At 29.9% G+C, this 24,640-nt stretch overlaps 1 protein-coding gene across 6 annotated transcripts in view; it reads right to left on the reverse strand.

Annotated features, from left to right (window-relative positions):
* Positions 1–2,256: 2,256 nt before the first annotated feature.
* LOC129954388 (transducin-like enhancer protein 4) overlaps positions 2,257–24,640 on the reverse strand; it is a 118,817-nt gene continuing 96,433 nt past the window's right edge. For 5 of the 6 annotated variants that reach the window (XM_056068143.1, XM_056068142.1, XM_056068139.1 and 2 more), the window contains 14 exons: positions 15,715–15,813; positions 11,256–11,309; positions 10,515–10,655; positions 9,999–10,107; positions 9,759–9,901; positions 8,497–8,561; positions 7,897–8,077; positions 7,490–7,558; positions 7,258–7,359; positions 6,989–7,134; positions 6,255–6,366; positions 5,772–5,854; positions 5,295–5,475; positions 2,257–4,818 (listed from right to left, as the gene is read on the reverse strand). In XM_056068143.1, coding sequence (XP_055924118.1) covers positions 4,711–4,818; positions 5,295–5,475; positions 5,772–5,854; positions 6,255–6,366; positions 6,989–7,134; positions 7,258–7,359; positions 7,490–7,558; positions 7,897–8,077; positions 8,497–8,561; positions 9,759–9,901; positions 9,999–10,107; positions 10,515–10,655; positions 11,256–11,309; positions 15,715–15,813 — 1,593 coding nt within the window. In that variant the 3' untranslated portion in view covers positions 2,257–4,710. The remainder of the gene's footprint in view (positions 4,819–5,294; positions 5,476–5,771; positions 5,855–6,254; positions 6,367–6,988; positions 7,135–7,257; positions 7,360–7,489; positions 7,559–7,896; positions 8,078–8,496; positions 8,562–9,758; positions 9,902–9,998; positions 10,108–10,514; positions 10,656–11,255; positions 11,310–15,714; positions 15,814–24,640) is intronic. The other variant, XM_056068140.1, reaches the window with a different exon arrangement.

Raw genomic sequence — 24,640 nt, forward strand, 5'->3', positions numbered from 1 at the left:
TTCAGGTGAAGGCGGAAAAATCCCTAATACTGACTGAAGAGAATAAAAATTCCACAACGGCTGTTGGAAATGAAATTTCTTGCATTGTGTTTTCATTAGTATTATTCGTTGAAGACAGATAATGAAATCTTCGTTGAAAATTGAACGATTACAATTTAGTTCAGCATCCAGAAAACTGTTTTAAGAAAAGTAACTTTTTAAATTTCGAATTTTTTTTTCTTTTTCCTCCTGTATATAAACAGCGATTGCAAATAATTTATTTCACATTATATAGCGATAGATAAGAAATCTGCAAATAAATTTGTTATAAATTAGTAAATTTACTAAATGATGTAACCTTTTCATTTGAAAATTACTTTTAAAACGGGAGGAAGACAGAGTTACAAATATTAGAAATTAATATTCTTAACGGATTACAGAGTTTTTAATCTGCATTCTTAATGAAATGTAAAAATACTACAAGAGAATAATTCTACTAGATTTTTTTTTAAAAGTAAACATACACTAAGGCTAATATTTAAACATTTATTATATTTATGATATTTAAAACATTTTATTCAAGTCTTCCAACAAAATAAATTTATTCAAATTTCATATATAGGAAAACGTTTCCAATATATATATATAACTCCTCGTTGTTGTTCTTTTGATTCCCCCCCCCCTCTCTTTTTACTCGATACTTTGTAACCTTTAAGGTATTGGAAATGGAGGCTTGCACTCTTATGTTGGATATCGAAATTGTTTCTAGAAATAAAGAAATTGAACAGATGACGACAAACTCTTCTTCAAATACAAAGATTGTCAAAAAATATTTTTATTAACATCTATTTCTATTCAACTCATTTTTATGACGATTATTTCATTGCATTGTCTTTCTAATATTTCTCTTAATTTCTAAAAAGGTGACAAATATAAAACGTTATTGCGATTTTTTATAATAGGAGCAAATGTTAGTTTTCAAAAGTAAGCAATTGGACATTTTCGGTGATTAGTTGTTCGCCTAATTAATTTAGTCATATCCAAATACTTCAACGAATTGCATCTGATCACACTTAAATGTGAATACCAATTAAATTAGACTCGCACTATAAACACAAAACATTCCGAGTTGTTAATCAGTGTCACAAAGTGGCGAAATCGGTTCATTTGTTCAGGTTGTGACAAGGTTTTATTAGTGATATCTGTCAAAAATAAACGACCATTGATGCTGTTTATAGAAGCCAGAAACTTTCAAAAGAAAAAAAAGTAGAAAGGAAAAAATAACGAAAGTACACTATTTGGTGTTGTGGAGCCTGTTGAAGTTTCTCTAATAGAGATAGTAAAATCAAATATTATTTTTGAGATTTCTCTTAAAATTAGAAGGCGATGGAAGATAGGTGCCCATTAATAACATATCTACGGACATAAGCTCTCATAAAGAATAAAAACTAAATTAAGGAGCAGGAGTTGGAAGGCTTGGCTTTGCCAATTTAAATATACATATTTAACTTCCCACCTCAGTGAAAAATGGTTCAAGTATTAACGCAACAGTGTCATTGCAGACAATGATATATTTATTTACAATTCTACTTTGTGGCACTAACCGTTTCATCATACATCGAAAAAATAAAAACTAGTCAATACAGATGATAAATTTGTTATCAGTCTTTTACATAGATTCGAATCGGATGTAACAATCTTGCATTTAAAGCTAATTTGACTTTGACAGAAAAAGGTATTTTATAACGGTGCTAAAATCCTTTTCAACGAAAATGCATAAAATCTTCGATAATGTATCAAAAAAGAAAGAACGTGTTCCTATAAAGTTTCGGGATTCGGTGCTATCATATACTGGTTAACAAAATCTATTAAAAATAAACTGGTGTTATTTCTAAGCATGTACTAAGCTAATATATTCTTATAATAAATTAATTTTTGAAAGTGATTTATATAAAAATGCAACTACAGACTCGAAAGCAAAATAATTTTTTTTCAATTCATCTTGAAGCAATGTTTCTTGACGTTTTTCTTTTGGCGCGACAACGCCAAAATACAGTAAAAGTTTGATCCCCCTACCCTGAAATAGGGCAAAGAGGAACAATGCAATTTGATCTCAGCACTTATTTTTTGCGACTATTGCTACTGAGCTAACAAAAAAAAATACCCATTCTTTCCTGACACTTGCCACATTTGATAAAATTTCAATGGGTAAATTTTATTTATTAAAAGACATATATGAGATGTATATTCGAGAAAGAAATGAGACATACAAAGAAAAAAGCATGGAAGTGTTTATTACAAAATAGCACAACACACAGCTTGTATCGATCTGGTGGACCCTTCCAGGTCCCTTGTACATGATTTGACCTACGTAGGAAAAGGTTTTCTTTTTTTCTTTTTTTTTTTTTTTCTTTTTCAATTGCATGACATGAAAATGATGCAAATCAATTGCCAACAAAATAAACTCTTAAAATAGTGGAAAGTGAAAAAGCATCAGCACTATACAATCAAATACATGCAGATTAGAAAGACTACTCATTTTTATGTAGATGAGGCTCAGTTTCATTAGAATAAGATTTTTCATCAATTAATCTTAGGTTAATTTTATATGTTTGTCCATTAGGATATAAATTTACAATATTTCAATGATGCTTCTGTTTTCTTGCTATTTAAAATCATGTAACAAAATATCCAAGAAATTTAAATAAATAAAAAGATAAAAATTCTTGGAAATTTTACAGAATGTGAATTCAAAATGTTTTTTTATTTTATTTATTTATTTTTAAATCTTAGATATAGACATTTTCCTATTCTAAAATTCATTTTATACATAAAATGCAACTAAAACTTTTTTTTTTTTTTGCATATCAGTTAATATTTTACATCCAATAAATTTTTTTTTTTTTTTTAATTTCTTTTAAAGAGAGTTGTAAATTCTAAATTCTTATTTTCCAATTTTGGTTTTGATTAGTACTAAAATAACAAGAATCAGCTGCATCATTTCTTGAAAAATTAATTCTTACATTTACTAAATCTCACTTTCCACACATTTTCCAGCTTATAATATCTGCTTAAAAATATAGAAAAAGTTGTCTAGAAACCATACATGTATTAAAAAAGACTTTGTAAAAATTTAAACTTATTTCACATGCAGTCCTTTCCTAAAAAAGTTTAAATAAATATCTTAAAACTCTTTTCATTCTCTTATATGTTAAGTAACAAAAATATGAAAGAATCACCAGTCATTTTAATCATTATCAACTAATCCTTAGTCCTTTATATAAATGCTCCTTCACTTCAAACATCTAAGCTTTACATCCAATTTCAAAAGTCTTAGTTTGATGTACATTAAATATTCCTTAAATAAAACCTCTAGATTAAATAATAAATTCTGACATCTGTTAAAAACATTGAAAGGAAAAAAAAAAGTAATAAATAAATAAATATCCAATTTTTGTCTTTCATTTGGCCTTTGCATTTAATGTATTTATGGTATAACGACAAGTTAAAACTTTATTTCTTCCTGTGATGAAAGGTTTTTTTTTTACAGAAAAAATTTGAACTCTTGGTATAATTTCATAAATATTTTTATTTATCATATTGACATATTTATAATAAACTCTGCTATAACATCAGCTTAATAGTTTATTTAATAGTCAATTTATGCTAATTTTTATGTGCAAAAAATCAAATAACTAAATAATTTAAAGAATTAAATATACTTCTAATGTTTTAATGCTTCAATTAATATAATTAAATTTATACAATTTATAATTTTGTTTATTAAAATATATTCAACAAGAGATGCAGAAATATTGAGTAATGAAACAATGTTTAATGGAATTTTGCTAGGAAAAATTATCCATTTAAGTACTCACTGGAATGCCCTTTAGGTGGAGAAGCAATAGAAAAAGAAAGAAGAAAACAAGTAAATTTAAATTGAAAAATAGCAGATTGTGATCAATAATACTTTTTCCAGGGGAAATAAAACTTCTTATTTAACTAAGAAGAAAGTTTTCCTTTTTTTTTTACATTCACTCAAAAAGAAGGAGAAAAAAAGCAACTTATGGCAAGAAATACACAAATTAGGATTTCATTTAACTTTTTAAACCCTGAGTAGAACCCAAGAATTTGAGCTTATGATGTCATTTCACAGCTCTGATTAATAAGATAAAAAGTCTTTTAAAACAACAGATCTCGTCATTTAGTATGATTATGGATCTCGAATTCTAAGTGTTGAGTTGTTTCTTCTTAGATGAGCCTGTTAAAGTGTGCATGGAAAAATAAATCACTTAAGGAAAAAACTGGACAACTGTGATAAGCTAAAGAATGCAAAACTGTCTTTCCCTAAAAAAAGAAACAAGCAGACAGTTCTCTGTTAAAATTACTGTACAATATTATTTCACCAATTGTTATCAACAAGCTGCCAGCAGGACAATCAACACATTTATTGGAAATACTGGCAGTACTAGCATGTATTTGAAGCGAACATTCTTGGGATGCTTTCACTTCATCTTCCACTCTGATTCAGACATTTAACAAGGCTGCAACTCCAAAGTCAATCAGAAAATGAAAAACTTTAAAGACACAACAGTACCCCAATCCGTTCAAGAGACTGTACATTTTACATGCTTAAAATTTCTTGGCTTATCACGCTCTGGTTTTAGCTCCAGTTCAAACCAGTGCATTGTAGGAATGTCTGTATGAGTTGAAGTACAAGATGAATGATATTTAATAGATTACTTCGTACACTGTAGCCTTCTTATCTCCTGACCCTGTGACAATGTATTTGTCATCAGATGAAATGTCGCAACTCAAAACAGAAGATGATTCTTTGGACTAAAAAATAAAAATAATAGAGTGAGAAATAAAGAAAGAGTTTGTTGTAATAATTTTAATTAAAATTTTAATCAATAAAATTGATATAATGTATGATTATTGATTTAAGCTGTTCTTTATAAATATCTTATTCTTATATTAACAAATGATATTTAGTTGATTAATTATTTATTTAACTCAGGCAAAGTGCACTTCACAGAGTTGATTTTAATCTTAAGTGCAATCGAATTTTTTTTTTTTTGCTATAAATCCATGTGAATAAATATTTTATTTAATATTTCTATAAATCAATTTGAATTTTTAAAACAGCTTATACACATGATTAATAATAAATTCGAAAAGTTTACATTTAAATGCTTAGCGTGAAATTTTCCTTTTAAGAAATATTAATTGGCAAAATATTAGATTTCAAATTCTAGCTAAACTTTAAATTTTCTTCAAAATGCAAATAAAAATAAGATTATATCAATATATACCTGGAAAATACTGGCACCATAAGGCGTACGCCATGCGTTTAGGAGGTTATCTTTGCCAGTAGACACAAACCATTTACCACACGATGCAAATTTCAGAGAAAGTACACAGCTTTCATGTAAATGAAGTTGATACTTATCAGGCTTCGTACAATGTAGTACTTCAACATTACTACTTTCCATACTGAAAAGAAAATAATTAATCACCATCAATCATTTTCCCATAGTCTTTATGTTTTAATATTGGATAATTATATATCTGAACATTAAATTTAACTAGATATATAATTTTGATCTCTTTTTCAAATTTTATATTAAATTAGTTTTTATTGTAGAAAAAAAAATTAATTATATGAAATGTTATTTTTAAAATAAGCTGTATAATAATATTTTATTAAATATGTATTAAACTAAATGACATCAATGGATAAAGATCCATTATAACATGTGTTTGAAAAAAAAAAAATTATTATCACTTACCCAACGGCAAGCCACTCTCCAGTAGGACAGTATCCAAGTGAAAATATTTGGGAACTGAAGTCATGCTGATGAAGTTGTCGGCCCTAAAATATTTACATTCATAATTTACACAATTCTTCCAATCAAAATAACAATTATGGAAATATTTACTATAACTATTAATTATTTAATAACAGTCATTAATGAGATTTTTTGTATGTACTATACATCACACTAAATCCCTACTTTGAATACTAAATAATAATTTCCCTACTAAAGAATTTCTAAAATTAGATAATGGGACAAATATATATCAATAATATACTTTATTTTAAAAATTTATAATATATTGTACTGAAAATAATTAAATATTTTGATTCACTAATGCATTTGAATTTATTATGGTTTCACAACAAATTAGAAATTTTAAATGTGCATAATCAAACAAAATAATTTCAAAAATAAAAAACATGACAAATATATTTGAATGAACATTGTACACACCTCTCTTAAATCCCAAGAACGTACAGTATTGTCCAGGCCACCAGTCCATAACTTAGTCCCATCATTAGAGATGTCAATGCAGCTAGCACCATCAGTATGGCCTTGAAATTGCCTACAAGATAGGAAATTAATATTAGTTTTTCCAATCATTAATGAAATAATCAGCTATTCTAATACCTAGGCTTGAATTATAAATTAAGTTTTTACAACAAATGAATTAGAAATTAATGTTAGCAAAAATATTAAAAATCATACAATGCAATTTTCCTAATCCTAATGCAATTTTCAATGGCATTATAAATCAATTAACCAGTACTTCACTCTCCAAACTTTTACAAAATAGTAATGTAAACATTATACCTAATTATTTAGTTATCAATATCTAATAGACACACTGCTTACAGCACAGTAAATAAGGGTGAACCATACAATTTGCACACATTGTTCCATTCTTAAAAGTATTCACAGACTGTTAATATAAGCACTCCCCCTTTAAAAACTTTAAAATTTTATAATTATTTGTCTCATATATCAACAGTTAAATCAGCATATAATTTAAAAAATTTTATCATCTGATTATTAGCAACTTAAGACTAAATGAATTTGAGACAATTCATTCATTACAATGCGAATTAAATGTAAATAAAATTATCCTCTAATGCTGAATGCAAAGTAATATTCTCCTTTACCGACTCCCCCTCTCCGAATTTTTGAGCAATGTATAAAGTTATTACCTGACTAGAGTTTGATTATGAAGATCCCAAACTGCAATGTTACCATCACTACAGCAGCTGAAACATACTTTTGAATCAGGGCTAATAGCCAAAGCATAACATGCTGGGGCACTTGAAGTCAGCTCTGCTTTGATTCTGGGTGTGGGCTGTAAATATTTAAATATACTTCTGACACAAATTCATTTTAGTCATAAAGATTTAATTTGGTTCAACAAGTTTATCTTTAATGGAATTAATAAAAATAAATAAATAAATAAATAAAAACTTACAGCAGCAAGGTCCCATATAGAGATAGTACTAGCTTCACCACCAACTATAAGTGTTCTTCCATCGGGTAATAATTTACAAGACCTGATATAATTATCCCTTTGCTGAAACAATGAAATATTTTTAAAAAATCAGAATATAGAAAAAAATTTTAAGACAGACATATAATATAGACAAAAATATTTTTAAAAAATTATTTATATTTTTATATAACAGCAAAAAATAATTACATACCAAACAGTCTAATTGTGAAATTGGAGTTTTACTTGCAGGCTGGCTGATATCCCACACTTTAACACAACCCTAAATAAGAAGCAAAATTTAATTATGCATTTATTAATGACAAAATATTATTTTACAAATATTTTTAATTTTTTTCAGTTTAATACAGAAGTTTATTAAATAACATCCTTGCAGATCAATTATTTAAAATTTATATTGAAGTACAAATTTAAATAGAATAACTACAGTTAGTTTAATTAAACTATGTCAAATCAAATATAACTAAAAGATTTTTTTTTTTTTTTTTTTTTTTAATTTTGACCCAAAAAAATTAAAGGGGGTAAAAAAATTCTAAACATGATTTGTAAAAATAATTACTATTACAGAATAAATTGAAGAAAAAATTTAAATTTCAATACCTTTCCACCAGTGTAGACATATTTGGTAGGATTGGAAATAGTTACTGCACAAACTACCTCGCCATGACTAAGGGTATTTATTTGTCTAGCATGTCTTGGTATTCCTGAGCCTACTAGTGCATCAGGAGGAAATGGAACAGGCTGCATTTGGCCATCAGCACTTACATGGAAGGAATAAGCTCTAGAGAGAAGACAAAGAAATTTCAATCATTGAATTTACATCAAATCAATATTTATATTGCAGCAAATATTACAACAAAGCTTCAACAGGGAATCACAGCAAAAGGAGCCATTTAAAAGATTAAAGAAACAGTGAACATTTTCAAGATTTAGTAAGGTTTTAGATTTTATAATATTTGGAGGGGAAGAAAAAAAAATTTAACAATCTTAGTTTGAAGCATTTCATCAAATATTGTTTCATAAAAACTTAATTTCTTTAATGCATTATTAATTTTTGTTCTCTTAGTTAATTTAACAGACAGTGATTTATTTTTTTCAAACTCCAAAGAAGCTTACGAAAGGAGGGGAGAAATTCCAAGAACTTTCAAAACATTAAATAACAAATTAAAGCCTTAACTTCACAGCTAAAACCAAACTTACGGTTTTCCACCAGAAATAGCTCCAAATGCAGGTGCACGCATTGATGGATGAGGATCGTAGCCAACCTGAAACAGAGAAATAAACAATGTTTCATAGTAAAAAATGGAACAGATAAAATTACAAATATTTATCAACATTTAAAACTATTAAAAATATTAATTTCAACTTAAAATATGAAAAATAATTTGCATCACTATTTAAAACTCTCTCTTATTTTTCCAATAAAAATTACCAGTTTGAAGCAAATTAATATGAAGATATTCAATATTCTTGTAATTTTAAGATCACAAATAAAATGAATCAATAACACTAAAACTATGCTTTAAAAATTAAATTCCTGAGTGATATCTTAGGATTGCCTGCATCTATTTTAATAGCCATAGTAAAATTTTTTACTTTTCTTCGAAAGAGCAATGAAAAAAGTTAAGAGCAAATAGGGATAATTAATGAATAATTCTGTTAAAAAAGCAAATTCTTAAGATGTTATTAACGAAAAAAAAAAAAAAACTAAATCACTCAGATTAAAATTAAAACTTTAATATACAGCACAAATTTGTACAACGCAATGACTAGTAAAGGTAAAGATGCAATGTTATCATAAATGAAGTTTCAAAAATACGAAAATAGTAAATAAGAAACAAAAAATAACTATTGAACAAAATATTATATGCTAATCATTAATAAACCAGTTACCATTAATCATTCATATACTATTAATTAATCATTAATAGCTCATAAGAATTAATTTTGCAGCAATCTTAAATTAACATCCTTAATGTTTTTAAAAAATATCCATTAATAAAATTTTTTAATTTAACTATCAAAACATCGTTTTGAAAAATGTGGTCAAATATTCTACTCTGAATTTTTTTAAATTATATTTTCCCCTTTAGCAAACAGCCTCTATTTTTAAAAACAAAAAGCTTCCAAAGCAAAAGAGAGGGGCAAAATCCAATATAATTTGAAAATCACACTATTTTAGAATTCTATTTAAATCTAGTCCATTTTGACGATCAGGAGTCAGGAGAGTATCACTGAGATAGAACGCATAATTTTTAATTGAAGTAAGATAACAAGGACAGTGCTTGGAATCTACACCATCTATATATTAAATTTCCATGCTACATAAGCAGAAGAAAGCTTGATTCTCAATAATTTTGATGTACAATATCTTTGAGCAATACAGTCTAGTAGCGATAAGCCAATGAATTAGGTTATTCATTCAACAATTTCAAGCGTGAAATAAAAATCACAACACTTACCAAAGTCCGAGAGTAGTTATTAAGAGCTGGAGACATATTGCTATGAAGAACTCCCTGAGAAAATGCGGCACTGGAACTAAGATCAGCTGGAAGACCAGGATGCCCTCCTGCAGGGCCATGTAAAGGGTAAGGGTAAGTAGGGCCTACACAGAAAAAAAAGCATTCATCAGGGACATCTTAAATGGAAAGAGCTGATGGTGAACCAACCACACTTACAACAGCCTTAAAAATAATGCTAACCCAAAGGAGGAGCTTTAGGAAGAGATTTCATACCACTGGAGCCAGGAGTGCTGCCGCCAGAACTAGTTGGAGTCACAGATTTTGGAACAGGAGTAGTAGACTTTTCATTCTAAAGAAAGGAATTAAATTTTTTTTATAGGACAAGTCAAAAATAACTTTGAAATTATAAAAAAAAAAAAGTCTATTATCATTGATAAGTAATGCTATAAATTATATGATTTAATAAAATATACTATTCCATATTATTACATAGTACAAAAAAATTATAAAAAATAATTAATTTTAAAATTGAAATTTTGATAAATTATGCTATCTTATACATAACAATTTTTATGAGTTTAGTAGAGTAATTATCTAATATTTTCATAAATAAGCATTCAAACTGTTTAAGAAGGAAGTAATTTAAAAATAGAATTTGTATATAAGCTTAAAAAATTATAACACTAACAATAACATAAAACTATTTAAATCACAAATATTTTTTTTAAATGGAAGTATATAAATTAAGACACTTACATCTTTATGTTTGGATGAAGGAGTACTGGCATTTGATGATATACTACTATGAGGACTGTGTGAACCATGTTCCTTTTTTACTACTTTGTCAGTTCCATTTTCACGAGGGCTTGGCGCACCATTTGGAGGACCCACAGAATCCTGAAAATTTAAAATAAAATGCAATTTAATAATAATAATCTCACAAATTGATTATTTTAATCTTTCTGTGAAATCAAAAATTGGCTATCCCATACGGGCAATTTAAAATTGAATGACTTGGTGCAAATAGCAAAATAAATAGCTTAGTTCACTAACAGTAAATTCTAGCAATACAGCCATGGCAAATCAGATTCTAGCAACTTATGACAAATAACTAATTAAATAAAAAAAATTATATTTATATAAAAACAACTAAATAAATAGCAAAAATATCAACTAAACAATAAATATGAGCCAAAAAATAAATAATAACTAAAATAAGCTAAATAATTATGTCATGGTGCTGATTGCACCAAATAAATTCTAATAAAAAATAAATATTTATGTCTCCATAAAAACAAAATAAAATAAATTATGATGACTATAAAAGAAACAAAAGCATAAAAGAAATAATTTTTTTTTAAAACTGACATTCTTTATCAGAAACAGATTCAACATTTAAATAAAATAAACTATTACCACAACAATAATAATAAAGCCCAAATACAATGAAAAGGATAAAATAAACACTAAAATTAATACTAAGTAGAAATAACTTACCTCATTTGCAACATCTACAACCAGCTCTTGGTCACTTTTTTCACCATCACTATCCTAAATAACCAGGAGGGGGAAAAAATTATACATTTCCACTCAATAAATTTTCACTGATATAATAATAAAAAAAAGTCTTCTAATAATGAAATCCTAGACAACAGGAAAGGCTAATTAATTAAAATATTCCATATAAATTTTTATAAACACAAATACTATTAAAACAAACTTCTCTTAACGGTAAATTTAAGAAAGTGGCGTTAAAAGAATAGAAAGAACATGTGACAAAACAAAACATTTATGATATGCCTATTCGATAAAAGAATGTTTGAAGAGAACCAGAATGTTAGCAAAAACATTTTCTACTAATTGGCACTTTTTTAATCACCTAAAAAAACTTTAAAATCTCTCCAAATTTATCACAAAGATACTTTGCAACTCTTAATTGCTTTAAGGGAACATTTAAGGACGTGGACAAACAATGGGAACATCTGGTTGAAGCTAATCAAACAACTATAGACAATGCTGCAATTAGACTATTTCTTTAAAACACTGCAATATGGAAGATAATTAAATTATCAAATAAAATGTTTTATAGAACGTTTTTTCTTTGTTTGCAATTAAGTTCCTTAATAAAGATCTTAATTAGAGACTTTTTTTTGTATTTATATTGCCAAAAGAAAAAAAAGAGAGAGAAAAGTCCAAAAAATGTAATGAAGAATACAAATAAAGTTCCTCATCTCTTTTAGAAATATAATGAAAACACTGAAAAAAAAAAAAAAAAAAACTATGCAAGTTAAGACTTTGCCAGAAGTTCTTTACACATGGAATTATAAACGATAAATACAAAGAGAAAGCTTTGAACTGATTAAAAAATTATAATTACTTTTTCAAATTAATCAATTAAGACAATGCACTTATTTCCTTGTTGAATTTACAATACAGTGCTTTTTTTTTTTTTTTTTTTTTAAGAAATGCTTTTCAGTATTTCTTGAAATGATTGAAATTACTCAATTAAAAAAAAAGAAAAGAAAGAAAGAAAATTAAATGGAGAAACTGGAGATAAAATAAAAAATTTACAAAATGTATTTAAAACTTTTTTTTAAAAAAAAAAAATACTCCGCTATTTTGAAAACAGTAAAAGGACTACCAACAATATTTGTTACTGGCTTACAAAACTATTTTATCTCAGATTTAGTAAACCAAATTACCTAATAGCTTTTAAAAGTATTAACTTAAGCAGTTGCAGTAAAGAAAAAAAAAAAAAAAAAACTGTGTCATTTAATCATGTAATTTTAAAGCAGGATTTGGAAGAGAAAAAAAAAACTAATTTTAATGTATAAGACGTGCAGATTTACTTCCATAAATCAAACAAGTATATAACTTCATTTAATTTTTATCACATTTTCTTGGGCAGTGTAAAAAAATCATCTTATTTTGCATACTAAGAACTCCTTTCTTATTTTTCTTTAATTCAGGATCTATAAAATTTCAAATCAAAATTAGAAAAAAGAATTAAAAGCAACCAATATTATCTGTCTCATAAAAATATTTTACTATTTTCCTAAATCAAATTATTTTAGTCCTTTAATATAAATCAATAACTGAGAGGACTGATTTTCATTTATTTTAAATCTAACCATCCTATTAATTAAATTACTTTTAGAATCGATGTTGGTAAATAAGTAATTTTATTGTATGAAATATGATAATTTCTATAAATCATATAAATAGCTTACATCGTTTAAATTTTATCATACTAACTATGAAGAGGATGAATCGTAAATATTTATTACTGTCATTAAGCAGAGTTCACATGAGGCCAACTATCGCAGCACAATAGAAAGCCACGCCTATTCTAAGAAGATCACATGACACACCAATCGGACAATGACGATTGGTCGACCCGTCAGGACAACTATTTATTATTGCACGGTTATTGACAACTATTTAACATTATGCCGATTGTTCGCTTTGGGACAATAGCAGCAGGACAACTATTATGCGCAATAGCATATACCGTTAATGCGCTTTTCTTTGCGTTTTTTTTTTTTATATTTCATTTCTTTATATTTAATTTCTTTTCATATACCTTCATAAAATACAATTCTTTAATTTTTTTTTTTTTTAAGTTCTTGCTGATAATCTGTTGTGAATTAAATCTGAAATGAGATTTGAGCTTTAGAGGTTCCATTTTTATTTGGTATGTTAAACTTTTATAATTGCTTCAACAACGAACATGAAAAAGCCAATATAAAGATAACAAGGTTTTGTAAGCAAATAAAATGAAGACAGACTCGAGATGAACTGCACAAAGAGACAGTTAAAATAACTCTTAACAAACCAGAAATTTGATTTTACCAAAAGGAAAATCAATTTAAGATAAGCAGTATAACTGCCGATGAAACGAAATTAAATAATTTAATTTTTAAATTAGATCCAAAATTTATTGAGAATATACGAGATAAAATTAGCAGTGACAACCAAACTAAACATTAAGATTCCAAGACTTTAATTTAACTCTCAGATTTGTTTAAAGAAAGTGAAAATACTAGAATTCAATGGTTTGTTACAGGAGCCGAATTAGACCATTTAAAATCCAGTCAGTTGTAAAAAATTAAAATATACAGCTGCTTCAAATGTTTCTGAAAACCTTATTAAACTTTATGGCTTGGAATATCCATCCAGTAAAAATATTATATTGTATATTTATTAATTTAGGCAATTATAACTGATAAAATTAATGAATATAATCTAACTGAAAACTGAAATTTACCGTGTAAATAATAGGCAGAATTCTTGTAACGAATTCGGTTTAGATTCAAAATTGCTACAGCAATAAACGACGTTTTAGGAGCTGCATTTCTTTACAAAAGGTGATGATATTTAATAAAAATAAATTAACTAATGGAAAAAAACCTCCGTGTGCAAGATGACAAAACAGCTGTTTCAAGAGATAACGTTATCAAAAAATTAAATAAATCCATAAAAAAAATTCTATTTTATTCTAAAATTAGCATAAATTTTTAAAGTTAACCTTTTATATCTAAGCAAATAAAGTAATAAATGGCCGACTGATTCTTGCCAAAGAAAGGCGGCTTTTATTTACAAGTATTTTAAATACGGCAATTGGTTAAATATTATACGAAAATAAAACTTGATAACCAACTCCATTTTATTTTAAAAAGCTAAACGAAATGCAGCAATAATTCAGCATTTATGATAGAGAGTTTTTAAACATATATCCTTCAAATGAACACTTCATCAGAACATTTACAATTTAAACAGACCGAAAGCACACAATATTTGTCTTTCATCAAAAACTTAATAAAAATAATGTAACATAACTATGCTACTTAGAATTTATTAACTATCAACAAATAATTATAATCAAACAGCTAATGAATAAATTCAAAATGAAGAATTGCTTGTGAACTACTACTACTTCCTGGAATTTAAAATAGTACCTCCTACATTCAGGGAAATATTTATAGCGCGATACGTCAACTAGAAAAAACATTCCATAAACTTTCCAAGAAAAAAAAAAAAAAAAACATCTTTTCAAAAACATCCACAGCCTGCAACACTCAAGAATTAAGTCAACTGTAAAATTAATGACTTCACAATCCGTTTGGTTTAGCATTAAAAAATATATACAACTGTGACTTGAATCTGCATCCTTTGCCAACAAGCTAAAATCAATCGCCATACCAAAACAAAATTTGGCGAGTATGAGTACAACCAGGAAAGTTTTGACTCTTCAATGGTCCCCTTCCTTGATACAGAGGAAACATTTTGGCGATTCCATCGCCATATTTTCTAATTATTTAGCTAACATTTCAGCTGATATTGTGGCAAGAACATTTTATGGTAACCGGATGACACGTTTTAGAATGCTAAACAGATTTATGACTGAATGAGAAATCAATCTAAAATTGAAACATTAAACTTTGTCCAAAATCTATGGTATTAAGCTGCAAGATAAGCCAATTTACCGTTCTTTATGAAATGGCAAAATTGAATATTTTCAGAGAACTTCAGAAACTGCGTTAAAAGTTCACAACAATCTGTCAAGGAAGGACAATCTTCTAACAATACTTTTGTAATAAACATTTTATCTTGGAAGGCATACAATTTATACCGGTCACAGTTTATTTTCTGTTTCTTGTATTTTTGTATTTCTTTTCATGTTAATGTTGTTGGTAACAGCATTTCTTTTTTTTTTTTTTTTTTTTTTTTTCCTGTGCTGATATCACACTGCATAGCAAATTTTCAAATAAATTAGACCGTATGAACTTTAAAGAGTTTTTATTTTTTGTTTCGTATTTAAACTTTTAATTACTTCTACGAGTAACTACTTACTTAACTTGCTTACGAATAACTACTTTTACGGTTACGTAAAAGCAGCCAGCAGCTGTAATAAAGGAAAAATGTAACAAATGTAACATTTTCTTATTTTGCTCACCATGCATTTTTCTTCTTTTTTCCGTTTCTTTAAATCATGATCAACGTCTGGAGACCGAGATCTAAACTTTTCCCTATCATTGGGTGATATGGAATTTCGCTATAAATAAAGAGATAAAACAAAATAAACACATTTCCTTTTTTTTTTCTTAAATAAAATAAAGCAACATACATAAAACACTTCATATATTCGTCTGATTTTTCAATGAACTTTAAGAAATATAAAGCATAAAATTCAGCTACATCAAGAATCAGAAAGGCGTAAGAACATCCATTTTGTTAATAGCTGGTATGATTACAATATATATCATCAAAATAATTACAAAGATTGTATACTATTAAGATAGGCACGAGAATTGCAACAAAAATTGCAAATATTTTAAAACAAATTCGGAAGTAGGATAATTGCCGGTTTTATAAATAACTTTAACACAGCTCGAAACCGTTTCCTTAAAAGTCGGAACTAAATAAAATTATCCGCTAAGTTCAGTTAAAAACATATACATTTAACAACAATTAAGTTAAGAGTTTAAAGACAGAACACTGTATAGGCAAGTAACAGAGGATCTATCATGTTATGCAATGCTGTAAATAGTGATAATAACGTATAACGTTAATAACGGAGTATCAGTAAGAATTTATTACACAGAAACAAAAAAAGTACAATTACTAAGAACATAACAACACAGAAATCTTGGTGACAAAGGATGTTCGATAAAGACAGCGTCGTCATGAGTCAAGTCATAATTGATAAGATACTATATATAACTACACCGAATTAAATAACATAATGCACGATCGTAAGTTATAAACCTTTTTAGCTATATATGATATACATTGGTTCCATAATCTAGTGTGCTTGACTTTCTCAATATTATAATTTGCATATAAATACTAATTCCAGTTGTAATTATGTGAACTTATTTGTAAATATAGCATTTCAACTGCGATTTCGAAAGTTCTGCTGAAATTAACAATATATGTATTTGAATACAATTTAATTTTAAGCATTAATCATTATCACAAGCGATGCAACATGTAAATAAAATGAAAGCTGTTAAAATTACGGAATTCCCCTATAGCCTGGTAGATTATAAAAACGCGCATTATATCATCAATAGATGTTGCAGTAGTTCCAACAGTAAACACGAACTTTCAACTTCACCTATTACTGGTTAGAGTAAACTATCCTTAAATTGCGTTAATTAACGACTAGTTCACTGAGATATAAAAATCCGGACGATAAAACACAAACACGAAATAAATTAGCCGTATCTAAGAGAAGAGAAATTTTTGGGTGGCCCCCTTTCCCCAACTTGCTAAGCAGTATAGAAGAAGGGAGTATGATGAAAGACTTCATTTTTCTTCCTCTTTTCCTCATTAATCTCCAGGGATGCCCCTCCAAGGACCTCATTAATGCTTAAGCATCTACAGATTCCAATATTCTAACTTCAGAGGAGGGAACAGAGGTATACTTCCATTTCGAATGCTTCAATCGCTCGCGCAAGGTTTTTATTTTATTATTATTATTTTTTACCTCAAGTTCTTTTACAGAAATCAATTATAACAAAATTTCAAAAGGGCTTTAGGCACTTTCAAATCAACCTCACTGGGTCAATTAATTATACATTTGATAAGAAATGTAATGGAATTTTGTTATGTAATACAATTTTTTATATATATATAATTTCATTATCAAATTAATAGAATTTTTGGTATTTTATCTGTAATAAATGGATTAAAGCCATAGCATGATTAAATTTCTGAAAAAAAAAAAAGATCATTTACTTATGTTTAAATATAACAAGTAATTTTTACTTTCTAATCATATATGGATTAATGTAACAATAAATGTCCCAAGACATCTAATTAAGAAAATCAAGGGTATAAATCCAAAAAAGTACTGTTTACTTTGGTTGTAAGTATTTTTACACAGTAAGTATTTTTAGTACAGTACTTTGGTTGCAAGGATTTTTAAAGCAGATATGAATATAATCAAACTAACCACTGTTACATGAAACCTTTCACTGACAGGCTTTCAACATCTTCGGAATAGGAACACACTTTAAATAAATGTCAACCATTCAAGAAACCATCGTAACACAAGAAAATGTTTATCCTGCAATAGTTGCAAAATGCACTCATGTCAAAAGCGAAGCATTTTTCATCTCCAGCTTTAAGACTTAAAGCCATCAGTCACATTAATTTATCATCGATATTAAATTTAATTTTTTATTTATTTTTTGCTTAACTACTCCAAATTTTTATTTTAAATGAAGGGCACATTTTCATTCTCTTGCTTACAAATTTAGAAAATGTAATCTAACGAATTTATTTTGAAAGGGTTACTATAAATCTTCAGAACTCAAAGAACAGCGTAAAACAGGCATTCAACTTTTCTTCAACTCTACATCGCCTTACAAACCATTCGAATTTGCATAAAGGAAAACCTTTGTAGCCACAGGGGAAATGATAGCTAACTGATGTACAGCATGGAAGCCCTTTACAAAAGTAAAAGAAAATAGGTAGGGTAACAGCACAGAAGGGTGCACCGGGGCATGCCTAAAGCGATTAGGCGGTTTGGAAGGGTAGCGATACAACAGCTGCTTTGCTATTGTTCAGAATACTACCCCTTTACACCAGCATGCAGAAAAGGTGATAATGGCAGTAAGTAAAGAAGGCTGGTTGGGATGTTCTATGGAACAAGGTTTCTAGACTATCACAAAATTTTACCCATCGGAGAATTGACTTCGTATCTTGAAACAATTAGTGGTATGAAGAACGCATTTTATCTTGCTACTTACGATCTTGGTGTGAAATATTAAAAATAAAACAGCAATAACGAATGAATTCACAGTAAAAAAACTTATTACTGTTATGAAGCTTAAGCAATTTTCAAAGAAAAAGTATTATTTAACGGAACACAATCAGAGAGAAAATGAAATGGTAAAGATTCGCAAATGACATAATCCTTAGGAAACTATACTCTAGTTCAATTGATCTTAAAATATTAGTTTTCTTACTGCAGATTTCTATTTTTATACATTGATAATGATGTTAGTAAAGGAATGAAGTCATGACTGGCTTTATTACTACTACTACGTCACAGGTCAGACATCCCTGACCTGTGACATTTTATTTATTAAAAGTTTATAAGTTTGCGATATGAAACCAGCTTACTGAAGCTGATAGAGGAATGAAATCATGATTACGATTAGGGAAACAGAGATTCCTGACGTGTGACATTTTATTTATTAAAAGTTTACAAGTTTGGGATCTGAAAACAGCTGATTGATCATCGACTTTAACATACATATATTTCTTGATAATTTAAGTAGCAACAACATTTAGTTCAACTTCATTCTGTATGTATCAAGTTACAATATTATTAACTTACTCCGTTTGAGAATAACTATAACAACATAAAATGAATAAGATATTATATGTAAAAAAGCAACTGAACTAAAATATGAAATCAGATAATTAGATTTTTTTTCTTTTCATTTTTCTCCATATCTCATTTTTTTTAAAATAGAGAAACACTGAAAGAATATTACTATAAAAAACTAAGAAATTCAAATTTTAACATAAGGTTGCAGAAAACTTGTTAGTGAAATAATGTTTAGGCATCTAAGAATTTGTTTTATCAACTTCCATTTTCAAAAATAATGAAGGAGGTTATTTACAAAGCTCAGTGCGATACCGACAGTGGCGTTTTCCGACACTCAAAGCAAAAACCAACAGTCATGCCCAAGTACTTCCTCCACCAGAAGCTATAAACATTCATCCTCCGCACAGAAATAGGATCCTGTCTTGCTAAAACCAACACAGATGTTCTTCAGTAAACCGCAAGGAAACTTGACAGCGACTATCCCTTTCGGTTAAAAACGACTTCCAAGTATACGCCCGCCTTCCCCAAAAGCAACAATTTCTCACGCCCTATATCGCCCCTCAATAAACGAAAGGTTATTTCTCTTTGGGTGGTAGAAGCACCCCTCTGCTCACAAAGAGGGGTTGGTAAAATAAAACACTGAGTATTAAAAAAAAAAAAAAAAAAAAAAAAAACGTTTCCGGGCGTGTGCCCTCAGGGAGGGTAGGAGCAGGATCGAGTGACGCGGCTATCTGTCGCCTGATCTGCTTCCCCCAATGCCAACTGTTGCTCCACACTCCAGTGCTTCTTGTCCTCTCTCTGGAGGCCAGTTTATGGTAAACATTAACGTTACACTATCGTTTTCAGAAGAACCATTCGTCTTTCATCCTAAACAGCTTTCTTTACCTTCCCTTTTTCCCCTTTCTAAAACAAAGAAGTGCTTGAGGCGCGCTTCCGGGCCGGCGATATGGGAGACTGAAGCACTCTCGGCAGCCTCACCTTTCTCGAGGAGATGGCTACACACGTCTTTCAACGTTCGCCGCTCCGGTTACAAAGACTAACGAACGTAAATAATTCGGGGTCTCCCTCCTGCCTCTTTCCAGTGATGCAACTTGGATGGAAGATGTTCGCTGTCAAACGGATTAACGTGGAGGAGGAAGCTGAATGCAGCAACAATGCATCTGTGATCCAAATAGTGATGGAAATACTATAAAATTAAAGAAGTACTATTCGCTAGCAATATGATCATTAATAAAACTATGATGATAATTTCATTGGCGTAAGTGGCAATCATGGTATAATTTTTTTCGCCCTTATCTAACATTAGTGGCTTTGTAAGGGTAAATTGCGTTCGGGACATGATATTTTTTTGCCCTTTCCTCTATTTTTTATCCAAAAAATGACATACACACACTAATTTTTTTGTCTCCAATACGACCCCTCCCCCTCAAAAAACTAGCATCTGGGGCATCTATACATTTTCTTGCTCTCAGTGTGTTACATCTTTGGCTGATTCATACATAATTTGACATTGTCTAATATGAATCGCTTTACATTTTACATGCGTACCTAATCTGTAAAGTGAATCAGAATTTTGGAATTATCGAGAATATTTTGTTTTATGAACAATCATCAACACTGGAAGTTAGTATGAATATTATAAAGCCCCATTCCGATGGATCATGCGCTTATTGAGGCAGGCACATTTTGCCCTCTTTCCCCTCTCTTATTCTTTGATATCTGTTCATTTTACCGACAGTTTGCCGGAAGCCCCTGATTCATGTCCACAGGCGGGGGTGGTCCCACAATGGGTCAGATGGCAGATTTACGACCATACCCATAAAGGTAATGGGCCGGGACTTAACACATTTTTCGTTGAAAAATCAATTAGAAATTCCTCTCCAAAAAGAAATTATTTATTAATATACTTAGTTTGAAATGAACACATCTTAAAGAACTCAGATTGTGAGAAACGTACTCAAATTGCAAATTTTTTGTCTTCTTAATAATAAACGCTTTCCTCCTCAAAAATATTATTTAAATTTTGAGTCCAAACGCTTTTGTCTTAATTTCGTTTAAGAGAAGAAATGGGGAGATGGGACAATAAGCAATGACATGGAAAATAATATATGACAATAAGTATTAAACTGAATTTTCCAATTTTTATCTGTAATTGCGACAGAAAATTCAGACATCCTTTTTACAAAATAGTTCAACTAGTTTGCACAGTACAGATCTCATTTGAACGTAATTTGTGATATCCATTAAAAAACATTCCAATGAAAGTTTTAGCCACAATTTAAAGACTTTTTTTTACCTATGAACATTCAATTTCATATATTAAGGGATGAAAGCTGCGTAAATTTTAAAACACAACGCACGAAACAAGCTATCATCGACAGCGCAACACAGGGCATTTGAAAAATCCTGCATCTTCATCTCTTATTTCCCCCTTCACCAAAACGCCTTGGCGCGCACACACGAAAAGAAAACAAAACTTATCTAGTGGAAAATGAATGCATGCGCTGCTACCACTGCTCCAGAAACCAATCTTATTCCAAAAAGAATCGATCTGCAGAATACGTATGAACTATTTGCTTCGAGAATCCTTTTCCTCGTGAGATGACATTCCAGGAAAAATCTCTCCTCATCTCCTACCCCCACCCCCATTTCGAGAACCACTTAATCAGGCGAGTCGCGAATATTTATATCGGGAGGCCAATTATGCTGGGAAAAGAGAAGGGAAAAAAGGGGCGAATGCGGTTGGAAAGAGTTCCGGAGAGCGAATGGTGTAAACAAAGATTAATCGTCATTAGTGGAGCAGAGGGTGAAGAGGAGAGGCTGTTATTAGTTTGTTTGACAAGAGGACTAAGTATTGATCAGCCCTTTCATTAGAACACCATCCCTCGATCCCTCCCTCTCTCTCTCCTTGGTGCGAAGTTTTAGACTGAAAGAGGTAATAATGTTTGGGGTGAGAAAGAAGATAAAAGAAAACGGCAACTAGCGCGAAATGAGATTTGACAATACTTTTTTTTTTTTTTTTTTTTTTTTTTTTTATGAAATCGCCACATTCTATAGTCTTTTACAAATAAGTAAATGAATCTAAAAGTGGAAGTGCAGACTGAAAACAAGAGGTTCAGCGTTTTATACGGTTTTTGTTTTTATTTTCTGCCTAGTAGGCGAGATGCCCTTCAATTATGGTCTAAGAGTTGGATCTTTTTTCGGTCTTCCACTTATTTCAACGATGTTGATTTTAATTTACATCAAAAGTAAAAATTATCCAAAGGCATTTGTTGTATAAATCGGTCGCTCTTTGAACGAATCAGTTACAATAATTTTAACAGCTATTCCAATTTATTTTTTTTTAAATTTACATACACCAATTTAAATTGGCTAATCTTGACTAATTTTCGTTTTAAACATTTCTTGTGATCATTTATTTTTTAAAAGCTAAAGGACAGCTAACATTAGGAAATGAATAAGAGTTGCCGCAACGACACATAAGGTTGATAAATTCTATTGGCCAATCATTTCCGCTTTAGGAAATTTAACGAGGTGTCAATGTTGAGTTGTTAATTTTCCTCTTCAAAGTTATTAATTTCAAGCTAATACAAATAGATACAGACTTAGGTTACTATCCTCCAAAGTGTATAAATATATTTGTCATTCGCCTACAAATGCTGACAATCAAGAGTTGCAAATGAAATGTGGTGTGCCTTTCTGTGTTTTAATAAATTAATTAAAAGTATTATATATTTTCTTGCATAAACGTACAAGGATATATAATCGTAGAAATTCAATAAAAGTTTGCGATTGATGTTTTCAAAATAAAAGACACTAATCCTCAAAGATCACCAGGGTCCAATAAAACCAGTCAAATATGAGCTTGCAAACTAATACATAATTTATTTCCCCTCAAAGTCGGGCGGGGGGAAAAACGAAGTAGAAGAGAAGAGCCGACCGACTTCAGTCCCACTCACTTAATGCGAAGCGAGAGCGAACTTCCAAAGTGCCCGTTAGAATGTTAAACGAATTAGGAATCGCAATTTAAGCCGGGGCCTTCTAACGGTAGACGCCCTGGAGGCGATGTACAAAACCAGAGATCATCGATTAATCGCCAACATGGTGGCCACGGAGGCGCGATCGATGTGAGGTAGTAGTAGCATGGAATGATTCCGTCGGGCGGAGGGGCGTGCTTTAACACACTTAGCGAGCTTTTGCGCGGAACGTAGTCACGGAATCTAGTCATTAGCGAGAGACGGTAAAAGGAGTAATCTAGGATGGAGTTTAGTGCTGCTGCAGCATCGCCCCCCCCCAACGGGCGGAATGGCATTCCATTATTTCCATTCCGACCGAAAGGAAACTGGGAGAAGACACCGTTTTTGGATTTACCACGCAAACTGGATTATAAAGGAGGATGAAGGGGGGGATGCTAGTCGTTTAGTTTCGTATGGTGCGCCGAGAGCCGCTGTAATCGCTTTTCTGGACGGTCAAATGAATATTTTACTCAAATGGGCTTTGCGCCCTTGTCGAACGCCGGAGCACTTCATCTCATCCTAGAGATGCACAGATTGAACCGTCTCCTCTTCTTAAAGGGGTGAATGCAGCAAAAGAGGAAAATCGGAAAAAGCAGATTCAATTACCGAAAAACACTTGGATGTCACGGCATGGAGATTACGCATTTGCAGAGGTAGAAAGAAAATAAAGTAATGCTTATTTTAAAAAGACTTATGAAACAAGAACAATAGGGATTATCCTTTTAGGACTTGGTTTTAACCCAACAGCCCATACTAACCTCAGCATGTATAGTAGTGTCATAAATGTCTAATTTATGAGCAATCGTAGATAAGAACAACGAACATGTTAAGTTTTAAGTCGCTTTGAAATTGGGGTTAAATGTAATTAAGTAGTGGGAGTGAGCCAAGTGGCATGAAACAGAAAATTTTCACATCACTTTTTTCCTCCAGTGCTTGAAATAAAATGGGTGTAAGGGCGGGGACAAGAAAAATTATAAACAAACTACAAATTCTGAGGGTTAAGATGTGAAATGAGATCATATACTGGAATTCCACGAGCTTCGAAGATTACGCCCAGTTTGGATTGTACACGTTATTCATGGCACACCCCCCCCCCTCCAAGCAGCAATTGAAAGATGTATGATCTACTGATTACATGGACTCATTTTTTGGCGCACATGTAAAAATGATAACATTCGATGTAAAATACCCATGTAATCGTTTTTACATGGGCTCATTTTTGATTTCGTACATATTGCGATTAAAAACATATTATTATAAAATTTATATTGGGATTAATTTTCCCCATAAAGTTAATTCGAAAATTCCGATAAATTTATAAATATTTAACGTCAAAATGATGCATTCCACACAATGGCGCTAGCGAGGGCCCACCCAAATGGAAAAGGAGTTATAGCTACGAGTGCAAGGAGTGCCAAAGGTATGAAGGGACGTAATCACTAGTAATGATAGCTAAAACAAACGATACATAAACTCAAATCACGTTAAATTACATATACTAAATCGAACCCTCTTTTGAA

This window comes from Argiope bruennichi, chromosome 2, assembly GCF_947563725.1.
Source record: "Argiope bruennichi chromosome 2, qqArgBrue1.1, whole genome shotgun sequence".
Taxonomy (NCBI): Eukaryota; Metazoa; Arthropoda; class Arachnida; order Araneae; family Araneidae; genus Argiope; species Argiope bruennichi.